Source organism: Plecotus auritus (genome assembly GCF_963455305.1).
Source record: "Plecotus auritus genome assembly, chromosome: 12".
Taxonomy (NCBI): domain Eukaryota; kingdom Metazoa; phylum Chordata; class Mammalia; order Chiroptera; family Vespertilionidae; genus Plecotus; species Plecotus auritus.
Window position 1 is genome coordinate 10,599,518 of NC_137778.1, and position 23,887 is coordinate 10,623,404.

The window sequence follows — 23,887 nt, forward strand, 5'->3', positions numbered from 1 at the left end:
ATTGAGGGGTGCACAAGCGCTGAAAAGCTGAGGTACAGAGACACGCGAATCGGGCTGGCGACGGGTGACCGGGAGCGCTGCTGTTTTCAGCCCGAAGGGAGATAAGCTCCCGATTACTCCGAACTCATTTCTGGGGAGACTCGGGGGACCCAAACTCCTACGGGGAGAAGCTGGACTGTCTGCCGTGGGGTCGGAAAGTGAGGGAGGCTTGCTTGCAGGGCTGCGCGCAGGAACAATTGTTTATTGTGCTGGGACGCGGGACGGGGACAGGGTTGTAGATGCAGAGCCGGCTAACTGGCAGCCATCGCTGTTTGCCACGCCCTAGCCTAGTCACGCCCTGATACCCCACCCTGCACAATCTAAGAACCCACCCAAGCTCCAAGCAGCGGCTTTAGCATCTTAATGGCCTGCCCTATCCCAGCTTAACCTAGCAAACTTGCAGCCCGGGTCAGACAGCTCCAAAACCTCCAAACCCCAAGCAAAGAGGAGAAAAATGTAGTTCTTGCTGTAGCTCCTGCTGGGTGGCCTCAGACAGTAGCTGACCTGCACCCCATTGGAGATCCAGAAGCCAGTGTACCTAGTGGTCAGTGTGAGACACCAGATTTCAACTCCTCACATCCATAAGTGACACATTCAAGAGGCAGACTCAGTGAGCACCAAAGCCCCACTGAAACAAGTCCTGCACCATAAGCGTGTCTCCAGCGCAGCAGTTCTTCCATTATAGACACAGCGGGTCCTCACAGCCAATTGGCCTGGAGGTCAATTTCTCCCAGTGTACCAACAGCAATCAAGGCTTAACTACACCAAGACTTTGCACTCAGCCCACAAAGGGGTGTACCAAAGGCATCCACCTCAGGTGATTGGGGAGGCTGAGCTACTGGCCCCTATAGGTCACCTACCACACAAAGTCACTCCATCAATATAAGGAAGCAACAAAATGCGGAGACAAAGAAACATGTCACGAATGAGAGAAATGGAGGAAAGCAAACTAATGGACGACATAGAGTTCAGAACCACATTTATAAGGTTACTCAAGAATCTTCTAAAAACCGCCGAGAAACTTGATGAGACCTCCGAGGAGCTTAGTGAGACCTTCAAGGACCTTAATGAGAATGCCAAAAAAATGGAAAAGGACCAGTCAGAAATTAAGCATACACTGTCTGAAATAAAGAATATACAGAAACTCAACTGTAGATCAACGTACCCCAAGAATCAAACCAAAGATCTGAAATATGAGGAAACAAAAAACACCCAACCAGAAAAACAAAAAGAAAAAATCCAAAAATATGAAGATAGTGTAAGGAGCCTCTGGGACAATTTTAAGCGTACCAACATCCGAATTTTTGGGGTGCCAGAAGAAGAGAAAGAGCAAAATATTGAAAACCTATTAGAAGAAATAATGACAGAAAACTTTCCCTACCTGGTGAAAGAAATAGACTTACAAGTTCAGGAAGCACACAGAACCCCATACAAGAAGAATCCAAAGAGGACCACACCAAGACACATCATAATTAAAATGCTAAGGGCAAAAGACAAAGAGAGAATCTTGAAAGCAGCAAGAGAAAAACGGTTAGTTACCTACAAGGGAGCACCCATACGACTGTCAGTTGATTTCTCAGCAGAAACTATGCAGGCCAGAAGGGAGTGGCAAGAAATATTCAAAGTGATGAACAGCAAGAACCTACAACCAAGATTACTCTACCCAGCAAAGCTATCATTCAGAGTTGAAGGTCAGATAAAGAGCTTCACAGACAAGAAAAAGCTAAAGGAGTTCATCACCACCAAACCAGGATTACATGAAATGCTGAAGGGTGTTCTTTAAGAAGAGGAAGAAGAAGAAAAAGGTAAAGATAAAAATTATGAACAACAAATTGACATCAAATACATACCTACCAACAAGTGAATCTAAAAATCAAGTGAATAAAAAATCTGAAGAACAGAATGGACTGGTGAATATAATAGAATCAGGGACATAGAAAGGGAGTGGACTGACAATTCTCAGGGGGGAAGGGGTGTGAGGGGTGTGGGAAGAGACTGGACAAAAAGCTTACACCTATGGATGAAGACAGTGGCGGGGGGTAAGAGCATGGGGTGGGGTGGGGAATCAGGTGGAGGGGAGCTAGGGGGGAAAAAAGAGGAACACCTGCAATAATCTGAACAATAAAGATTTATTTAAAAAAAATAAAGTTACTCCATTAATTGTATCGTATGGGTCTTGCTTGTGGACTTGGGTTCGCGGCAGTTATTTTTCCCTGGATTACCTCTACTCCATGTTCCCACGTGCAAATCACCAGGTCCTCAGTATTTACATTAAATATCAACATGCCCCAAAAGTCTTGTCCATTCTCTCCTATTTGAAGAGAGTTGCACCCTTTCTAAACTCCCAAGTGCTTGGTCTCTGACTTGCTAAGGCTGCCTCTCAACTTTCGTCTTCTACGAAGGGCATTTATGTTGTGTCTGACCCACTTATTTCATCCTCAGAGAACAAACTCTGAAAGCTCGATGAATGTGAAGCTCGATGAATGCACAGCCCCCTGTGCAATTAATTGTAAGTCCTCCATGTGATCTGGTTCTCCTTTTCTTTAATAGAAAAATAAAAAGCCTTGAGCAACTATCCCACACACAAGCAGCAACCCCATACCAATCACTTTTATAGCTCAAGGTATGTTGGAGGCTCTATTCACTTCCACTCACCACTTCCTCCAACTTTGCATCCTCTGCAATGACGTCCCTATACAAACCCAACAATGTTTTTACATAAAGTTACTGCATTCATTGAATTGTGTGCGTCTTGCATGTGGACTTGGGTTCTCACTCAGATTTCAGCTCCACTGGCTCTCCTGTCTTTCCCTAGTACACAGTACCTTATGCTTAACTTTGGCCTCTTTTGTTTAATTTTCCCAAACATACTCTGAAGAGGGATGGTGTAGAGCAGGCTTTCAGTAAATATGCATCCTAGGTATATCTCTTGCGTCACCCTAATCCTAAGCCTCCAATAATTCTGAAGGTTAAGCGCTGCCACTTAGCTCTGCTCTCCTGGGATTCTACGAGCCCCACTACTTCTGGGCAGACACGTTTGATAATGGCATCTCCCCTATCACAAGATGTAGAGAGGCAGTCACAATTGAGTTTTTCTGTAATATTGGTCCCTGTCACTGGTACATTCCTTATTGCCTTGGTAAATGGTACATCCATCCTCGCGGTTCTCCTGAAGAAAAAAGCGGGTGGGTCTTCTGGTTTTATAAAATGGATCACTCTGCCTACTTCACTGAACCTTGGGTCACTTCCATTTTCTGCCACTGCAGTTCTGGAATCTCTACACCATGTAACATGAACCATCATCTTTCTTAAATTTCTGAAAGCATCACAGAGAAATATCAAAACTGATTGCCAGGTCACTTGCTAGGCTGTTAAATTCTGTGTTATGAGAGTGGCTGCCCCACCTGAAAAACTCTCTGTTACCTGGCTTAAAGATCCCTTCCTAGGCACACTCTCCCAGCTCCTCACACAGGCTAGGAAGGTCGCACAGATTCTGCATATGAGTCCTCTCCTCCCTTAGCAGGTCCAGCACATTCTTAGTCAGCTCATGCTGAGGTTTGACTCTAGCTATTGGTTTATTGCCTGGAGTTGAGGTGTGAACAGATCTGGATGTGATGAATTATGGCCTTATAAAATATATGACAGATTTGATGTCTTTGCATGGTCTTCAAATAATGGGGAAGTGAGCCTGTTATAAAGGCTCTTTGAGTTAAGGGGAATCTGGGGTTGAAGATTCTGTGGTCTGTCTACTTATATATCCTCATGCCAGGACTCCTTCCATAAGGGGCCCTGCCTTTTAGTACAAAACTTGCCAGATATAAGAAATCATATTTTATTGAAGTCCTACTATTCTTTTATGATTACATCCTGAGTTTGGCCTTTAGTTTAGCCTCCCAGCTACCTGAGACAAAACTTTCTTTAAATACTGACAAGGACGCCTTCTGGCTTTCACACTTGGATTTGAATTGTGATTGATTGCCTTGATCTTTCATTTTTCAGCTAAGGGACACTGAGTCTGTATTAATGGTACTCAGTCACCCAGTTTCACAACCATTATTTCCATTTCCACTGCCCTCTCAAGTGTCAGAGGTATTGCACAAGCTGATGCATCTCCTTCCATCTACATCCAATGGCACTTAGCAGGTGAAAATGTTCATAGTTGCAATGTTACAGCAAGCCAGGACTATCAATACTTCACCCATGAACAGTGATTGCCAGTTGGTTGGTGGGTGATCCAACTCTAGAATCCCATTCTTAGAGTTTGCCTTTGAGGGCCACTTGTGGTACAAACTGTCTTCAGTCAGTTTCTCCAGAATGGATTTAGATGTATCTAAATGTTTGGTAGTGTGCTCATCAGGAAACACACACACACACACACACACACACACACACACACACACACACACACACACCCAAAACTGTAAGGCAATGAAGTAGCATGGTAGGGGAGCAAAGGAGCTGAGCAAGGATGTGTTCTCAGCTAGTGTAGCCTTCACTTGACCCATGGTGAGCTCTAGAGTATAAATTGCCTCACAGAATGCAGAGAACACCTACAGCATTTGGAAAGGTACAAGCCTGGGACTACTGAGAGGGCAGGATCCTCTAGTCTAGTGGCAAAGCCACGTGCAAGTCCCAGCACAATTATAGCCAAAGGCTATGGTTGTAAGCTTGACCTTATGGTCTGAACCTGTGGTCCCACGTGGCTAAGTGATATTGGCTGTGGGAGGTGCAGCAAGTAAACAAAGCTTGATCAGGTGAATGTAACTGAGTAGATGCGAAACCCGCGAGAACATTGTAAACATCTTGACCACGCCCTTCCTTTGCCTCATGGAATCTGGCTATCAAATAAAGACTCAGCTTGCAGGCGCTGGCACTGTCTCTCCATCAGAGAGCAGCATCCCACCTAGCGCCCAGCTTTTTTCTCTTGTCTGTTTTTTCTTAATCCTTCACCGCCCCCTCTCAGGTTCACCCATGGCCGTGCTGGCTCGGCACACAGAATTATCCAGACGGAAGGCAAGGAATCAGGGCTTTTGTATCCCAATATTAGTTGGGCATTGGTTGCTTCTGTGGCTGGGGTATAACTTCTAAAGTATTAGGATGAGGAGGCTCCTGTCATTTCAGCACATTCTCTGGAGAAGGTCACAAATCTATGCCATTAACTATACCACCAATAGCATCTGGTGGTGGACATATCATCAGAAAAAGCCCAACAGTGTTGATTTACTCCTAAATGACTGATTCATTGTCCTTACAGGAAGCCAAAATTGGCCAAAAAGTGGAAATTATTTTGGTATAAAGAAAAAGCTTGTATTTTCAAATCAGTCTTGGGCTCAGAATTTGACTTACCTGGTAGCTACTAACTAAGTGGTTTGAGGGCAGGTTACTTTTTCTATCTAAACTGGTTTCCTCATTTATGCAATGAGGAAGGTAAAAACTATGTCACAGGGTTTTTTGAAAATTAATTATGATAATTTATATAAAATTCTGGTACACTACATGCTGAAAGATTAAAAGCAGGTTTCTGGTTAATCATTTAAATCATTTCTCTTTTTTGTGATTCCTCTTTCTAAAGGAAGTAGCCATTTGGTGGCTTTGTTTTCCTTGATCTCTAGGAAGTTGACATTTAATTGTGCTTTCCTCAGTATTCTAAAGAGTTTCACTGGGTTATATTTGGTAATTCTTCCCATTTATTTTTGAGAGGTAAGCATTTTGGTTACTATGGGTACGTGGTAGTCATTCCAGTTCAGTTGAGTAGTGAAGATCCCTTTAGGACAATTTCCAGAGCTTACTCTTTTGCTTTAGGCAGCTATCTAAACACAGATATCCACACTTGGTGGGCAAGATATGGAATCCAGGTTGGAAGTTTTATCTTTCCCTCTTAAGGAGACAATTTAGGAAATAATCTGGATGAACAGTCAGGCAGTCTTCGATGGTTAAGAGAAACTTAGTCTTGGGGTTACCAATTCATAAAGCATAACAAATGCACCTTCCATTCACTTGCCTCTCACTGCTCAGAGACAAAGTGCTGGGCTTCCTCTGCATCCAGCATCATCCACATAGTTGAAAGTCACACTAAACCTTCCTTTCTCCTTAATTGATCCTGTCCAGCCATTTCACATTCAGTGCATGCTTCTCCAGTGCAGACACAGACTAGGATAGTTCCTACACCAGAACAGTTTCATAGAGTGAGTCATTTGGTGTTACATGTATATCAGCACTCCCAGGGAGTAAATACTCCCATTGAAGTATTATAAGACTAACTAGAGGCCTGATGCACAAAATTTGTGTTTAGGGTGGGGGGTGTCCCTCAGCCCATCCTGTGCCCTCTCCTAATCCAGGACCCCTCGCTTCTAACTGCCCGCCTGCCTGCTCACTCCTTACTATCCACGTGCTAGCTCCTTACCGCTTGGCTCACAGCTCTGTAGTGCTGCTGGGGAGGCGGGAGCCCAGCTTCTGACTGAGTGGCACTCCCACTGTGGGAACGCACTGACCACCAGGGGGCAGCTCCTGCGTTGAGGATATGCCCCCTGGTTGTCGGTGTGTGTCATAGCGACTGATTGTTCTGGTCATCCGGCTGTTCTGCCATAGCGGTTGCTAGGTTTTTATATATATAATTGTTTATTATGGATTCTTCAGTATTTGCCACAGACTCATATTAGACTGTTCTGCCTAGATCAAAGGCTAACTAGAAAGAAATTTAAATTTCTACATTAAAAAACTTTATTCTATGAGCAATTCATACCCCAAATTGAAGAAACCACTTTGCTGGACAAGTACTGTTTCTCAGATATTTTCCTTTCTTTCATACTATGCCTTGTAATTCCTGGAGAGCCCACCACATACCCTGTGCATCAGGACCTGTAATCCTGGTACCTTTTGCCTTTGTTTACTCAGGGAGGAATCATATATCCAGAAAGAAACTCATTACCTTTACCATCCGAACAGCAATGAAGTCTTGGGGTTACATAGTAAATACATACAGTACCCCACAGAGCTCTTGCATCAAACTCCAGACTCTTCTTCCCAAAACTTTTCAGCTCACCCTGACAGATCTGAGCTCAGCACCTGGTCTCCTAGTCACTCCCTCTGCTCCTCCCCTTTAGTGACACAGTGCTGAGACTGCCAAGACCAAGTTCCTTAGTTTAGGCACTATTTTGACTGTTACTTACAGAACATTTCTTCATTTTGAGTCAAGGTGTCTAAGAACGCTGAGTACAGTGTGGGACCTCTGAGACTCTGCACCATGCCCCCCAAGTTGCAGAGCATTCTCCCAGCCCTGTACCTCCTTGGGGTCTTGACCCTACTGCTGTGCCCTTCAGGCCTGTGTGGTGAGTACAGTGGTTATTGGGATAAGGAGGTAGTTTCTCTAAGATATAAAGAAAAATACCAAACAACAATTCATCAAATGTAGTCAATTGGTGGTAATTTATAACCTTTTTGAAAAAGTAAAATGAACTATGTTATTAACAAAATGAAGAATTTTAAAATATAAAAGATATTGTTCTAGATAGAGGCTGTTATTATGTCTAGAATAATTGTGTTGATATGTAAAAATTCTTGTGAGGCTGCTTTAGTAAGGAATAATCTTTAATTTTAAAATAAATTTCTTATATTTCAATGCTCCAAAATGTTTAAAATAGATTTACCTTCTAACTGAGTTAACTATGTCTTCCACAATCTTAGTGACTCTTTGGGCGGGGCGGGAGGGATTCCATCAGTAAAGGAAAAAATATTGTCTGTTATCACAAATACTTAGTATTTCTAGAGTAAAATATAGGGCACTTGGATAACTATAAACAATTATATAAGGCATCGTTATTGAAGTGGAGAAAATTTTTTACAAATGAAGTAGAAATAAAAGAGTTTAAAAGAACTTAACCAGAACTGTTCGAAGATTTGTTGTTATTGAAATTAATTTGTTGTTATATTATCTAAATGGAAATGTCCTTTAAGCAAAATATTTTTCTCTTGTGCTGGATTTATATTTTTACTTGAGAGAATTTGTCTTCATTATAAAAATATTTCTATGCATATTCCCTGAAAATGGCTATAATGGCATAAAAAAATGTAGGATTTGTGATAGCTGGGAGGGAAAATCCTGAATCTAAAATAATAGTTGAATGCTCTCATGTGAGCTAGCAGCTTGATTTGAAAGTGTGGAAGCCATGCCTTCTCCATCACTGAGAGAGGTGAGGGGGAAAGCATGGGTTTATTAAGGAAGAACTTACAACTGGGATGTGATTTTTCCCTCAAACAACTGGACATCACTGAGAAGGAGCACTACGTTTAGGTCAGAGAGTCAGCACAGCATGAAGAACATTCTGCCCAGGGGAAGTTCAGGCCTCCAAGTTGTCTCTGAGTTCTCCTCTCTTAGAGTCTGAGGTAGCAGAAGAAAACCTTACTAAATTGGTCAACATCTTTCAAGTATTTCTTCATGTGTCTGTTTCCCTGTCTCTTTTTCTCCTGTTTCCTCAAATCTTCCATTATCTATAACCTCAACCCTTTGAAATGGCATTTAATATCTGTGAACTTTGACCTGAAATCTCCCTTTCTGATTCTGCCTGCCCTTTTCTTTATAGTAACACCCTTCTGAGGTCAGAGACTTTGCTCATTGCCTCAGTATTGATCTGCCTCTACTATCTTATCAGCTAGTCGCTTCTACCTATCCTTCAAGATGTCTCTCCAACTCATTCCTGGACATCTTCCCCCGATACTCCAGTCCTCAGTTCTGTCAACCTTTTCCATTGAACTCATTTGTTGTCCTACTCTTCTAGCACTTGTGTGACTGGTGTTGTAGTGTAACTATTTAAATGGCTATATCTTATCTAAGTATATTGCAAGTATGGCTCTTAATACTACCTGAAGAGCCTAGTACAGAACTCCATACATATGTTATTCATGAAAATTAAGAGCTATTTTTTCAACCTCACCTATGATAGGATTTTATCTACTTGAGAGCGAGAGGAAGGGAGAGGAAGAGGGAAACATTGACCTGTTGCTTCCTGCATGCACCCCAACCAGGGATCAAACTCACAATCTGGGTTTGTACCCTGATCAGCAATCGAACCTGTGACATTTCAGTGTCTGGGATGATGCTCCAACCCACTTAAACCACACCAGCCAAGGCAGGAGCTATTTTTTACATTTCTAAGAAGGTACTTAATCTGAGGTTATATGGAAGCTGTTGACTTATATACAGGTGAATTAAACAGAATTTTATCACACAATTCTCATGACACCAACTGGATGTCCTACAATTTTAATGCATTCATAACACTGTCTACCTGGAGGAGTGTCAGATCCCACAGGTTAAGGGCTCACTCCCACAAGACTGGTCCCACCCCACTTTGAATACCAGTCACAAGGAGTAGGTCCCCAGATTACCCCCAACTTCTGTCCAACTAGGCTGCAAATCAGAGGGTCTTTGGACCTCCTTCTTGGATTTGATTAATTTGTTCAAGTTATATATTTTTAAAGTATATAAAGTTATATATATATATATTTTTCTATTATCTCACATCATGTTAGCATCTTGTTGCTCAAGTATAATTGTGTTCCTCAAGTTAAATTATATTAATTCAACAGGATGACTGTTATTGCCAGAAGAGACCATAAAGGGCTTGGAGTTTGAGGGGGGCTCTCCCAATTTCTATTTGCCACATGTGGGTGTGTGACCAGCCTATTTCACATCTCTGCCCTTCCTACCAGTATCAATGTGGCTTCTTCTTTAATCTCCTAGTTGTAGCACTTCCATTCAGCCAGATTTTGGTTGTTTTGAATGATTGTTGTTCTGTTTAGTTGCAATTTTGATGTGGTTGTGGGAGGAGACAAGTACTACGTTTACTTATGCCACCATCTTGATTGGAAGCCAATATAAGCTTTTGAAAACATTCTTCCTTCTGCATTTTGGGAAGTATAAGTTATTAGAAAGCTTAATAATGATGTAACCCTAGTGAAATCACAAGGAGAGAAATAATATTTGTCATTGCTCTTGAATAACTTTGAAAATTTACATTTTCATCCGGGTTTAATCCAACTTCTCATTTTGCAGGCCCCTAATGCAATTATTTAATTGGAAGGAAATGACTGGGTTAAACTACTTTAGCAAATCAGGGATAGGGAGTGAGGACTCAAGGTGTCTCGGGTACCCTTGTCTGTTTCCCCAATCTCTCTTGTGTCGCAAACTCTTCTAAAGGTGGAAATGAGATGATTAGCCATAGGAGCCTCCTCAGGGTGATATTACTAACCTCACCCTTCATTAGCCTCACTTTTTATTTTTTAGAGGTGTGTTGTCCAGTACCAGAGCTGAAGCATGGCAAAATTACTCTGCAAAGACAACAGAGGAAAGGTTTGGCCAATAAGTGTGAATATTTCCATGGAGACTCGATTTTATATTCATGTGATGGGAACCGTATCTCTGAAGCTTCATGCCAAGAAGATGGCACCTGGAGTCCTGAAACACCAACATGTGGAGAGAGTAAGAGCTTATGGAATTATGTTATCTTAGAAGTTTCTTCATATCAAAGCATTGGGGATTATTAAGGGAAGGGTTCAAATTACGTAACAAGAATTTCTATACTCTGCATGATTCTTAGAATGGATACATTTGTTTAATAGCACTGTCTCCAGTCCAAATTTCTCCCCGCTCCCAATGTTTGCTCCCATTTTCTTGACCTTCCTGGTTTCCTTTCCTGAATCAGTGAAATTAGGCCACATCTCATAGATCAGCTAGAATTCTGAATTATTGTGTTCTGTTTCTTGGTATTTATTCTCTTCTCTTTCATTGTTTCTGGTCCATATTGCTTAACCTGAAGAACAAGACTCCCAAATCTATTTGAACTTGCTTCCTTTCTATTGCTGCCTCTCAGCCTTCTTCAGCCTATCCGTCAGTGTGAAATGCCTACCCCTCCCTCACCAAGAGCACTTAAGTACTAAACACAATCTTCCTTCCTGTCTCCCACTGTTTTTCCATACCCTCTCTGTTGATGACCAGGAGTAATCACCGCTACCTGAATAGTGATTCTTTGCCTTGCCTTCTGAAAGAAGGAGCCCAAAGGAGCTCCAAAGTGACCAGGTACCAGTCACAGTTGAGAAGTCAATGGGAATCTTATCTCCCCTAGATGAAGTGTTTCTACTTTGCCTGGCAGTGCTTTTCTAGCTACAGATCACAGAGTTCAGAGATTAGAAGCACATTTTTCCCAAAAGTTCATTTAGAGTGAATATAAATGGGGCACTCATGCTTCCATCTCTTGGTTTCTAGGCTCATGGACTTTTTATATATATATAAAGGTGAATCTTTGATTTAAAGTGAATGCTGTGTCTTATACTTACTATAAGTAATATTGTAAAGTCCCATTATTATAAAGTACTGCCTCTCAACCGGCACTTGAGCTAAGCCTTTAACAGGCCATTCCAATGTCCTAAGAGGTCTGCAGGTTCTAGGCGACACAGTTTGTAATATAAGGAGTGCATTTCACGGTCGCATCCCAATGCCATACCTCTTTTGCTGTAGGTGGCATGTAGTGGGATCCTCTGCCAATTGTTTAAACACTCTGTAATCCTTCAGATAACAGTGCTGACTGAAATCCTGTAGGCAGGAGAGGAAAACCCATACCTGGAATAGTTGTCTCTTTCTGTCAGAATAAATAGCTGTCCCTTCCAAGTGGAAGGGGATCCAACATAATCACCAACCAAGTGACTTTTTGGTTATCTCAAGGGATGATAACACATCAGGGACTTAGCATTGTTGCTGGCTGGTTGGATATTCAGTGACGGCAATTGCTAGTCAACCTTGGGAAGTAGGAGTCCATGCTGTTGGGCTGATGCTTGTCCTTCATTCATGTTGCCTTGACCACTTTATCCTTTTCTTCTTGTGACAGCTCTGCTGAGGACAATGACAGAGGATAGCTGACTAAGGCATTATTTTTTACTTATTTGTTTAATGCCTCTTAAATTGGGGGGTGCTTTCCTGGTGTTAATATGCAAAATAAAAACTTGACACTTCCTGGCCACTACCATATGTCCAGTCACCTGCTTCTACCCCAGATCTCCTTGTGCCCAGTCTTCCAATCTTTGCACTTAACGGCTATGACAGACAAACCATTCATTCCAGGCCACAAACCCCAATTTACTCTATCTAAAGGCCACTTCTTTTTTCAAAAAATAGAATGAGCAGATATATCACCTAAATCTCTGCCTATCAGAAATATTTCCCTTTACTACTGACCTTTGAGATCACCCTGATTGGGCTCTAATGCAGCTTCCATCCAATTTAGCTTGTACACACATATTACAAATATTCTTCTGTGAACCAGGGTCAAGCTTTCCTCTGCTGGGTAAGCTTGCTTGTAATGGATACCCCGTATAGCCATAAGTGGAGCTTAGAGAGAGGCACTAGTGCCACAGTGAATGGTCCCACAGATGTGGGCTCCTTGCTTGTGCAACTTGCTTGTGCCATCTGGTCTTGCTCATGCTCAATGCAAGATGCACCACATTCATCTTATAATGGCTGGTTGCCTGCCGGACCTTATAACTTGATGGGTCTGACAGACCCAGCTCATGATTAGTGATTCGGGCTGCATGGTCACCTGATGACCAAGGTCAAGAGCTGTCACTATCAAGACTAAGTAACATGCTAGGAATTCTATTTCAATGACTCAATATGGAGAATGGGCCAACTACCAATTTTGATTATTCAGATTATACTTTTGAAGACTATAGAAATGACCACCATATGGTCTATTAGGGTGCCATCATGGTTCTTCAACCTGAGGCTTACAGGAGGGCAGCATAGGTACTTGGGTTTGGCTAAGTGATCCTTGGGCAGAGAAGATGGCAGGACAGGACACAGCCTACAGAAACCACACTGATTCTGGGATGTGCTGTTTTTATGTCCTATAAGCTTAATCTCTCTCACTTTATGTCTTCCCGACAAGGTTGCTATTATCCTCCTGTCATTGACCACGGACGTCATAAACTAACTACACACACATTCGCACCAAATGAGGTTAAATATGAATGTGACAAAGGATACATTCTGGTTGGAAATCCCATACTCTTCTGCAGTTATTCACGCTGGTCAGGTCCACCTCCTCAATGCAAAGGTAACTCCAGCCCATGGCTAAGTGGGAGGAACTGTCATGCAGGGATTGAGAATAACATTTCTTTCCAGCCAGAGGCAGAACAAAAACATATGATTTATTTATTTTAAATAATTACTATATCCAAATGGTACCCAAAGCAAACAAAAGTACAAGGGGTATACAGAAACATTAATCTCCCCTATTTCTTTCTCCCAGTTACAAAATTCAGCCTCCTTGAGGCAGCCCTTGTTCCCACTTTCCTGTATATCTCTGGAAATAGTCTACAGGCCATGCATTTTCTTGTGGCCTGGAGCAAAATTTTCATGGAAACTTGCTCTGGCATGAATGTAGGCTCTCAGGGGCTGATTCCAACCACCAGGAAGTGAGCCTCATGCAGTGTAGGGCACCACCTGCCAATGCTGGAGGCCTGTGGTGTGGCATTCCCAGTTTGCAAACTGATGTGGGGATGGGAGGTGTGAAGATCAGGTTTGCTTTTTGCAGGCATACAGGTTTAGTGTCACTTTGCCATCAACAACTCCAGGAATTATTTGTCACCATTGGTTCTTTTGCTCACAAGAGGACAATGGGCAAGAGAGAACATTTTATCCCCAGTGTTTTGTAGGGATCACAATATGAGGGATTGTTGCTTTGATGGCTGAGACTGGGGTCCTGTGCCTTTTTTATACTCTGTCATGTAATTTAAAGATGCTATGTCTTCAACAAGTTTCTTAACCTCTCTCTATTCTTTTTTTCTTATTTAAATGGGAATAATAACAGTGCTCACTTTATAGAGGGGAGTGAGACTTCAATGAGATAATCACATAAAATGGTTAGCCCTGAAGAATGATCTGAGCCAATGCTCAATTAACATGGGAACTAATACTATTGCTCTCAAAAGGAAAAAAGATAAGACAATGAGCAGCACCTTCATGTAGTTCATTGGAATCATCCCAGCCTGTGATCATGTCTTTTTTTCTTAGATTTACAGATGGCTTAACTGTGCTTTCCTTATAGCTCTGTGTCCGACACCAGAGATAGAACATGGGAATCTACTTGTGGATAAGGATCAGTTTGTTGAAACTGAAAATGTCACCATCCAGTGTGACTCTGGCTATGCTGTGGTCGGTCCCCCAAACATCACCTGCTCAGAGGACAGAACCTGGTACCCAGAGGTGCCCACGTGTGAGTGGGTAAGTGGCACAATTCAAGGAACTTCTTGTGCTTTGAAACCCTAAAAATGGTGCCTTCCCAGAGCACTGTCCTAGCCAGCGAAGGTGAGATCTGACTTGCCAGAACTCATTTCTGAGTCATTCAAAAGAACTCTCTTGTTTTCCCTTGGAGCACACATTTAGGATGGCAAGTTTTCCTATTCTCACTTGAGAACAGGAAAAGCTGAGCCCCTTAAGGAGAGGAGGCTCTCAGAGACCTGGGAGTACTCCTTCATTTTCTTTTTTAGATTGTATAATACACTGTGTTCCATGTCTGGAGGGGTAACCGAAATAGTCTCTGTCCCGACAGAGGCCTTCTGGGAAGAGTCTCAGAAAGATCTACATCCCTCTGGGGAAGACTATAGTGGGGCCTGTGGTCTCCTGGTCTTCCTGCGCTCCCATCAATCCTCGGGGTGGTCTTGGACCTGACCCTCTGTCCTGCATTGTCAGGATCTCAGAGAAGCCTCCCAACCACTCAGCACCTGTGTCTCTTTTAGGTGATCCCTGCAGGCTGTGAGCAAGTGCTAGCAGGCAGAAAACTCATGCAGTGTCTCCCTAGCATGGAGGATGTGAAGATGGCCCTGGAGCTATATAAATTGTCTTTGGAAATTGAACTCCTGGAACTGCAGAGAGACAAGGCAAAGCAATCCATTCTGAAGCCATCAGTCTGATTTTTCCCAGAAGAGGCAGGGAAAGTTGCCCTGCTACCTTCCATTCAATATGAGTCACTTTAGTTTAGCAACTCTGCCATTCTTTTGCATTGTAATAAATACCCTAAAAAATGATAATTTGCTTTTTTTTTTTTGCTAGTGCTTTTGAGATGATAGAATTGTTGATAATCTTATGGCTCACATTTTTGCTTTTTTGGATACAAAGTGCACATTTTTCCATTAAAAATGTACTTATAGAGCACAATTTTGTCTTTGTGGTCATTGAGGTCCATATACAAACATCAAAATGTATTTACATAAAGTTACTACATTAATTGTATTGTATGGGTCTTGCTTGTGGACTTGGGTTCGTGGTGTTTATATTTCCCTGGATTACCTCTACTCCATGTTCCCACGTGCAAATCACCAGGTCCTCAGTATTTACAATAAATGTCAACACACCTCAAAAGTCTTGTCCATTCTCTCCTATTTGAAGAGAGTTACACCCTTTCTAAACCCCCAAGTGCTTGGTCTCTGACTTGCTCCGGCTGCCTCTCAACCTTCATCTTATACGAAGGGCATTTATGTTGTTTCTGACCCACTTTTTTCATTCTCGAAGAACAAACTGTGAAAGCTCAATAAATGTGAAGCCCACATGGCAGCCCCCTGTGCATTCGAAAGTCCTTCATCTGATCTGGTTCTCATTTTCTTTAATAGAAAAATAAAAAGCCTTGAGAAACCCCATACCAATCGCTTTTATAGCTCAAGTTATGTCGGAGGCTCTATTCACTTCCACTCACCACTTCCTCCAACTTTGCATCCTCTGCAATGAGGTCCCTATACAAACCCAACAATGTTTTTACATGAAGTTACTGCATTCATTGTATTGTGTGCGTCTTGCATGTGGACTTGGGTTCTCACTGGCTATATATTATCTCAGCTCCACTGGCTCTCCTGTCTGTCCCTAGTACACAGTACCTTATGCTTAACATTGGCCTCTTTTGTTTAATTTTCCCAAACATCCTCTGAAGAGGGATTGGTGTAGAGCAGGCTTTCAGTAAATTACAGATATCACAGAGGGTCTGTGACTGTTAGAAAAACCCACTTACTAGGAGGTATCTATCCATGGTATTGATGCCATTACCTGCTCCTGCTACCAGGAATTCCTTTTGCTTCATGTTTATTTTGAGTTTCCCTTGAGACAAGGGCTTGTGGGTACCGTTTTTCCCTGAGAGGTGGCCGTGGAAAACACGGTGAGTGGGTGGGTCGTAAGATGAAGAAGGGAGGGCAGTCTCAAGAGGGAGCAGTGCTGAGGGGATTATTATTGCTGTTGGTGACAGGAGCTCAGTTATGCTGACAGCCCTATGAATGTGTGTGGAACCCAACTATGGTTTGTCCTCTGGAGAATGAAGACCTTGGGTATTTAGTGAATAGGTCTTGATCTCAGGGAAAATAGGTACCCATCAGGTAAAGTACAACAGTGTTGATTTACTCCCAAATGACTGATTCATGGTCCTTACAGGAAGCCAAAATTGGCCAAAGAGGGGAAATTATTTTACTCTGAAGAGAAAGTTTGTATTTAAAAATCAGTCTTGGGCTCAGAATTTGACTTACCTGGTAGCTACTAACTAAGTGGTTTGAGGGCAGGTTACTTTTTCTATCTAAACTGGTTTCCTCATTTATGCAATGAGGAAGGTAAAAACTATGTCACAGGGTTTTTTGAAAATTAATTATGATAATTTATATAAAATTCTGGTACACTACATGCTGAAAGATTAAAAGCAGGTTTCTGGTTAATCATTTAAATCATTTCTCTTTTTTGTGATTCCTCTTTCTAAAGGAAGTAGCCATTTGGTGGCTTTGTTTTCCTTGATCTCTAGGAAGTTGACATTTAATTATGCTTTCCTCAGTATTCTAAAGAGTTTCACTGGGTTATATTTGGTAATTCTTCTCATTTATTTTTGAGAGGTAAACATTTTGGTTACTATGGGTACGTAGTTCAGCTGAGTAGTGAAGATCCCTTTAGGACAATTTCCAGAGCTTACTCTTTTGCTTTAGGCAGCTATCTAAACACAGATATCCACACTTGGTGGGCAAGATATGGAATCCGGGTTGGAAGTTTTATCTGTCCCTCCTAAGGAGACAATTTAGGAAATAATCTGGATGAACAGTCAGGCAGTCTTCGATGGTTAAGAGAAACTTAGTCTTGGGGTTACCAATTCACGAAGCATAACAAATGCGCCTTCCATTCACTTGCCTCTCACTGCTCAGAGACAAAGTGCTGGGCTTCCTCTGCATCCAGCATCATCCACATAGTTGAAAGTCACACTAAACCTTCCTTTCTCCTTAATTGATCCTGTCCAGCCATTTCACATTCAGTGCATGCTTCTCCGGTGCAGACAGACTAGGATAGTTCCTACACCAGAACAGTTTCATAGAGTGAGTCATTTGGTGTTACATGTATATCAGCACTCCCAGCGAGTAAATACTCCCATTGAAGTATTATAAGAATAATTATTGTTTGGACTAGATTCTTGAGTATTTTCTCACAGACTCATATTAGTGTGTTCTTGGTAGACCATAGGCTAACTAGAAAGAAATTTAAATTTCTACATTAAAAAACTTTATTCTATGAGCAATTCATACCCCAAATTGAAGAAACCACTTTGCTGGACAAGTACTGGTTCTCAGATATTTTCCTTTCTTTCATACTATGCCTTGTAATTCCTGGAGAGCCCACCACATACCCTGTGCATCAGGACCTGTAATCCTGGTACCTTTTGCCTTTGTTTACTCAGAGAGGAATCATATATCCAGAAAAAAACTCATTACCTTTACCATCTGAACAGCAATGAAGTCTTGGGGTTGCAATAGTAAATGCATACAGAAACCCACAGGGCTCTTGCCTCAAGCTCTAGACTCTTCTTCCCAAACCTTATCAGCTCACCCTGACAGATCTGAGCTCAGCACCTGGTCTTCTAGTCACTCCCACTGCCCCTCCCTTTTAGTGACACAGTGCTGGGACTAGGCCAAGGCTGAGTTCCTTGGCTTAGGCACCATTTTGACTGTTACTTACAGAACATTTCTTTATTTTGAGTCGAGGTGTCTAAGAACGCTGAGCACAGTATGGCACCTCTGAGACTCTGCACCATGCCCCCCAAGTTGCAGAGCATTCTCCCAGCCCTGTACCTCCTTGGGGTCTTGACCCTACTGCTGTGCCCTTCAGGCCTGTGTGGTGAGTACAGTGGTTATTGGGAAAAGGAGTTTCTCTAAGATATAAAGAAAAATACCAAACAACAATTCATCAAATGTAGTCAATTGGTGGTAGTTTATAATCTTTTTTGAAAGAGTATAATGAACTATGCTATTAATAAAAATGAAGAATTTTAAAATATAAAATTGTTCTAGATATAGACTGTTATTATGGCTAGAATAATTGTGTTGATATGTAAAAATTCTTGTGAGGCTGCTTTAGCAAGGAATAATCTTTAATTTTCAAATAAATTTCTTATATTTCAATGCTCCAAATTTTTAAAATATATTTACTTTCTAAGTAAGTTAATTATGCCATCTACAATTTTGGTTAGTGATTCATTAGGGAGGGGAGAGAGGGAATTCTATCAGTAAAGCAAAAATATTGTCCTTTATCACTAATAGTAACTTTTCTAGAGTAAAATATAGGACACTTGGAGAATTATAAACCATTACATAAATGTAAGACATTCTTATTGAAATGTAGAATTTTTTTTTTTTTGCAAATGAAGAAGTAAAAGAGTTTGAGGGAACTTACTAGAACTTTTGAAGATCTGTTGTTATGGAAATTTATTTGTTGTTATATTATCTAAATGGAAATGTCCTTTAAGCAAAATATTTTTCTCTTGTGCTAGATTTTTTTTTGTTTTACTTGGGAGAAATCATTTTCATAATAAAGATATCTCTATGCATATTCCCTGAAAATGGCTATAATGGCATAAAAAGTGTAGGATTTGTGATAGCTGGGAGGGAAAATTCTGAATCTAAAATAATAGTTGAATGCTCTCATGTGAGCTAGCAGCTTGATTTGAAAGTGTGGAAGCCATGCCTTCTCCATCACTGAGAGAGGTGAGGGGGAAAGCATGGGTTTATTAAGGAAGAACTTATAACTGGGATGTGATTTTTCCCTCAAACAACTGGACATCACTGAGAAGGAGCACTATGTTTAGGTCAGAGAGTCAGCACAGCATGAAGAACATTCTGCCCAGGGGAAGTTCAGGCCTCCAAGTTGTCTCTGAGTTCTCCTCTCTTAGAGTCTGAGGTAGCAGAAGAAAACCTTATTAAATTGGTCAACATCTTTCAAGTATTTCTTCATGTGTCTGTTTCCCTGTCTCTTTTTCTCCTGTTTCCTCAAATCTTCCATTATCTATAACCTCAACCCTTTGAAATGGCATTTAATATCTGTGAACTTTGACCTGAAATCTCCCTTTCTGATTCTGCCTGCCCTTTTCTTTATAGTAACACCCTTCTGAGGTCAGAGACTTTGCTCATTGCCTCAGTATTATCTGCCTCTACTATCTTATCAGCTACTCGCTTCTACCTATCCTTCAAGATGTCTCTCCAACTCATTCCTGGACATCTCCCCCTGACACTCCAGTCCTCTGTTCTATCAACCTTTTCCATAGAACTCATTTGTTGTCCTACTCTCCTAGCACTTGTGTGACTGGTATTGTAGTGTATATATAATGGCTATATCTTATCTGAGTATGTTGCAAGTATGGCTCTTAATATTACCTGAAGAGCCTAGTACAGAACTCCATACATATGTTATTCATTAAAATTAAGAGCTATTTTTTAATCCCCACCCAAGAACATGATTTTATTGATTTTAGAGAGAGAGGAAAGGAGAGGGAGAGAGAAACATTGATCTGTTGCTTCCTGCACGTGCCCTAACTGGGGATCGAACCCACAATCTGAGTATGTGCCCTGACCAGGAATCAAACCTGTGACCTTTGGTGTTTGGGATGATGCTCCAATCAACTGAACCAAACCGGCCAGGGCAAGAGCTATTTTTTAAATATTTCTAAGAAGGTACTTAATCTGCGGTTACATGGAAGCTGTTGACTTATACAGGTGAATTAAACAGAGTTTCCCTTGGAATGGCTGTGACCAGGCTTTCTGAACTTCCCAGAGTTGAAGCTTTGGAAGGGCAGACGGAGGGAAGCAGTGCTTGACCTGAGCTGATTCTTGGCCCCTCGGGTGTTTAAAGCTTGCTCTGTCTCCTGTGAGTTTGTTTGTTTGTGTGGGTACTTCATCATCACTGAGGATCTGCCAACTGCCATTCCTGGGGAACGGTCAAACCCACCTCCCAGTCTGGTTGATAGTGTACCTGTTCCTATCTCCTAGATTTCTGGTGATTCCTAGAGCTTTTTTTAACTGAGGCCCTCCTTGTACCTCAGGTGGTCCTTTTTGGATAGACCTGACGAGGAATCCACCTGGGTGTCCTTTCAATGAAGCCTAGTTCTAGTCCATGGCAAGTACTTACCCTTTGTTCTGAATAATGTGAGGAATACAGACCAATCCTAAAGCGCAGAAATCTGTCTTTAGCTCTCATCTTCAGAGCTGCTGAAAGAAGACATACCAGGCTTTCTCACAACGCTTTTCTCATCTGCGTTATCTGGGGCTAGAGGTAGTATTCACAGGATATCAAAAGCCTTATAAAACACTTCCCCAAATATCATCCTTAAAAAATTAATTTAACTGGTTCCAAGCCACCTATTTTTCAAGTATGGGGTATTACTTGACATTGAAAGTAACAAGAAGACTGCTGTTTCAATCCCTAAATTTTATTAATCACTGGCACTTATGTAGAATATTTCACCCCTTTAAGGTTGTGTTTCCTTTTCTCTAGAATGGGCATGATGATAATACTGTCTCAAAGAGTTAATGGGAGGAGTAAATGATATAACATACTAGTATATGAAATGATTAACAGTGGTGAAGGATTAACAAATCCTTTCTCTTGATTTTGTTAAGGAAGTGAAACACACCTCAGTAGTATGATTTAATGACTTAGTTCTATCACATGAGAGGTGTATCTCAATCTGAATTGTTAATTAAATTAAATGCTAGTTCATTCTCTTTCACCTTTCTTTATCACCATTCAAGATTGCAGAATGCCTCCTAGGATTGCCCATGGATCCCATCATGACATAAGTTCATTTTTGTCCTTTACGACTGTGATACACTATGAATGTGATGAAGGATATGTTCTGGTTGGACACCCCCAAATCACCTGCAGAAGTTCACAATGGTCATCTCCAGCCCCTCAGTGTAAAGGTAATTTCAACTTTACTGATGGCTCTTGTTAAGGTAGAACCACCATGGAACTTAGAGTCTCCTCCCAGCCAGAGGCAGCACTTAGAAATTTGTATTCTGTTTATTCACTTCATGTAGTTAATATTAATGCATGCATATAGTACAATATTTTAAAAGTGTGAACCAAGATGTATGTTTTCAGAGGTTACCAACATGTATATTTTCAGAGGTATGTTTTCTACAAGGCCACCATTTTGCTTTGTTTTAATAAAAGTTTTAATTTAAATATAACATGCTACAGAATTGTGCACAAATCTTAGGTATTTAGGGCAACCAGTATCATAAAGTGAGCCTGAGTCGACCGATGAAACTATAACTCAGGTCAAGAAGCAGTACCATTGCCAACACCCAGAAGTGTTCCACATGTCCTCTCCCACTTACTACCCAAAGGAGGTCACTATTCTAATACCATGGGTTAATTTTGCCAACTTTTTAACTTGATATAAAGAAAATCATGCATGCACTCTATTGTGCCTGGCTTCTTTCCTCAGCATTATGTTTTGGAAAATCACTTATGTTCTTACTTGTAATGAGAGCTTACTCATTTTCATTGCTGTATAATATTCTTTTGGATGAATATACCCCATTTTAGTATCTTATACAAGTTTGAATTTTTTTATGTTTTAGGCTACTATGAATAATGCTCGTATGAACATTCTTGTGCATGTCTCTTGGTACAAATGTGCCAATGTTTCTGTTGGGAATAAATTAAGGAGTAGAATTACTGTTTCATAGAGTATGCACATATTCATTTTTAGTAGGTGATACTAAATTTTGTTCAAAGGTGGTTGCAACACTTTACATTTCCACCAGTGGTGTATAAGTGTTCTAGTTTTGATAAACAGAAGTTCCACATGCCAATTTAGCTCAACTTATCAATATTTTTCTTGATGGTAGAGCTTTTTGTATCCTGTTTAAGAAATGTTTGCCTACAACAGGGTCACAGAAATATAGTCTCCTATTGTTTTATCTTTCACATCGATACCCCCAACCCACTTGGAATTTCTATGGGCTTATGGTGGAAATTAGAAGTAAAAGTTTGTTTTTCCCCAACGAATAATCCATGAACCCTACACCACTTATTAAATGAACCACAGCTTCCACACTGCTCTGCAACGCTGCATGTATGCTTTTGTTTCTGCTACCATATTCTCATAGTGAAGTTGACCTCATAGGAGGTTCCTGGTTGACCACAAAGATTAGTTGTGCCTTTAAAAAAACAACACACTGTAAACAACAACTCAAGGGACTAATTTCTCTCCATTATTTCCATTTAATACAGAGCGATATTAATTATATGCAACTTAAAATTATAGTCTTAGGATCATATGAAGGGTAAGGTTTTGAGATATAGTCACTTTGAAAACTCAGATTCTAGGACCACAATACCTAGGTTTATATCATAATCATGCTACTGAAAAGCTATGCAACCTTAGACAAGTCACATAAACTATCTGCACCTAATTTTCTGCTCTAGCAAAATGGAGATAATAATAATGTTTTATGTTGATAGTAGAATGTAAGTTACTTTTATTGTTACAATAATACAATAAATACTGTAGAGGTCAAAACAACTCGCATCATGCAGGTATAATTTATTATCTGATGTTATTCCCTCAGTATTCTCTACTATTGTAAGATCTTATTCCGAGAATCACAAGACGATCAAAATTGTGTTTCCATTAACAACAGCTCTGTGTCTGAAACCAGAGGTAGAAAATGGAAATCTGTCCGAAGATAAAGATCTGTTTATTGAGTCTGAAAATGTCACTATCCAGTGTGACTCTGGCTATGGTGTTGTCAACTCTCAGAATATCACCTGCTCTGAAAACAGAACCTGGTACCCAGAGGTGCCCAAGTGTGAGTGGGTAAGTGGCACACATACCAGGGAGCTATATCACATTCTCCAGAGCATTGTTCCAACCAACACTGATGAGATCTGACTTTAGTCAGGAATCATTTCTGAGTTGTTTAAATCACTTTTGGAATCAGCAATTTCAACCTCGAAGCCCTTGGTGAGCTCATTAAGGCAAGTTCTAATTCTCTCATTGAATAGCAAGAAGAACTAGGCCTCTAGATAGGAGGGCAGGTTTCCAAAGACCCAGGTAACCTGGAACCAGTGTATTTTCTACCATAAGTGCTATGCTTTTGCCTAGCCATCAACACCATCCCTTCAGTTGTCCCTGAAGAGGTCCCCTGGGTGTCTTCGGCAGCACTGTTCCTCCCCTGCTATATTGGTCTGGAATCATTGTCTGATGTTTCTCTGATTTATGCCCTCATATCTTGGATTTCTTCCATCTGTCCTGCAGAGGGTCCTGATACTCTAATTTTGTTGTCATCAGTGAGGCATCCTGAAGGAATCTTCTACTTTCAACAGTTTGGAGAGAAATTCTCTCAAAATCGATCCTTTTATCTCTTTTAGGAAGTCCACAATGGCTGTGAGCAAGTGGTAGAAGGCAGCAAACTCATGCAGTGTCTCCCAAGCCCCACGGACGTGAAAATGGCCCTGGAGGTATACAAACTGTCTCTGGAGATTAAACGACTCAAGCAAGAGTAA

At 41.1% G+C, this 23,887-nt stretch overlaps 2 protein-coding genes across 3 annotated transcripts; both read left to right on the forward strand.

Moving 5' to 3' along the window:
- The first annotated feature begins 7,202 nt into the window (after window positions 1-7,202).
- On the forward strand, window positions 7,203-15,242 carry LOC308236987 (C4b-binding protein alpha chain-like). Of its 2 annotated transcripts, XM_080647306.1 has the most exons (5): window positions 7,203-7,367; window positions 10,322-10,516; window positions 12,975-13,142; window positions 14,136-14,311; window positions 14,827-15,242. In XM_080647306.1, the coding sequence occupies exons 1-5, from the start codon at window positions 7,283-7,285 to the stop codon at window positions 14,998-15,000; spliced, it is 798 nt and encodes a 265-aa protein (XP_080503432.1). In that variant the 5' UTR covers window positions 7,203-7,282; the 3' UTR covers window positions 15,001-15,242. The 2 variants fall into 2 exon arrangements, with proteins under 2 accessions (XP_080503432.1, XP_080503433.1); XM_080647307.1 differs by lacking the exon at window positions 12,975-13,142 and having other exon boundaries at window positions 7,207-7,367.
- Window positions 15,243-18,129: 2,887 nt separating this feature from the next.
- LOC308236989 (apolipoprotein R-like) lies at window positions 18,130-23,887 on the forward strand (the record flags this gene model as incomplete). Its single annotated transcript, XM_080647309.1, has 4 exons — window positions 18,130-18,214; window positions 21,121-21,291; window positions 23,023-23,198; window positions 23,753-23,887. 4 exons carry the CDS (start codon window positions 18,130-18,132, stop codon window positions 23,885-23,887), a joined length of 567 nt encoding a protein of 188 aa, XP_080503435.1.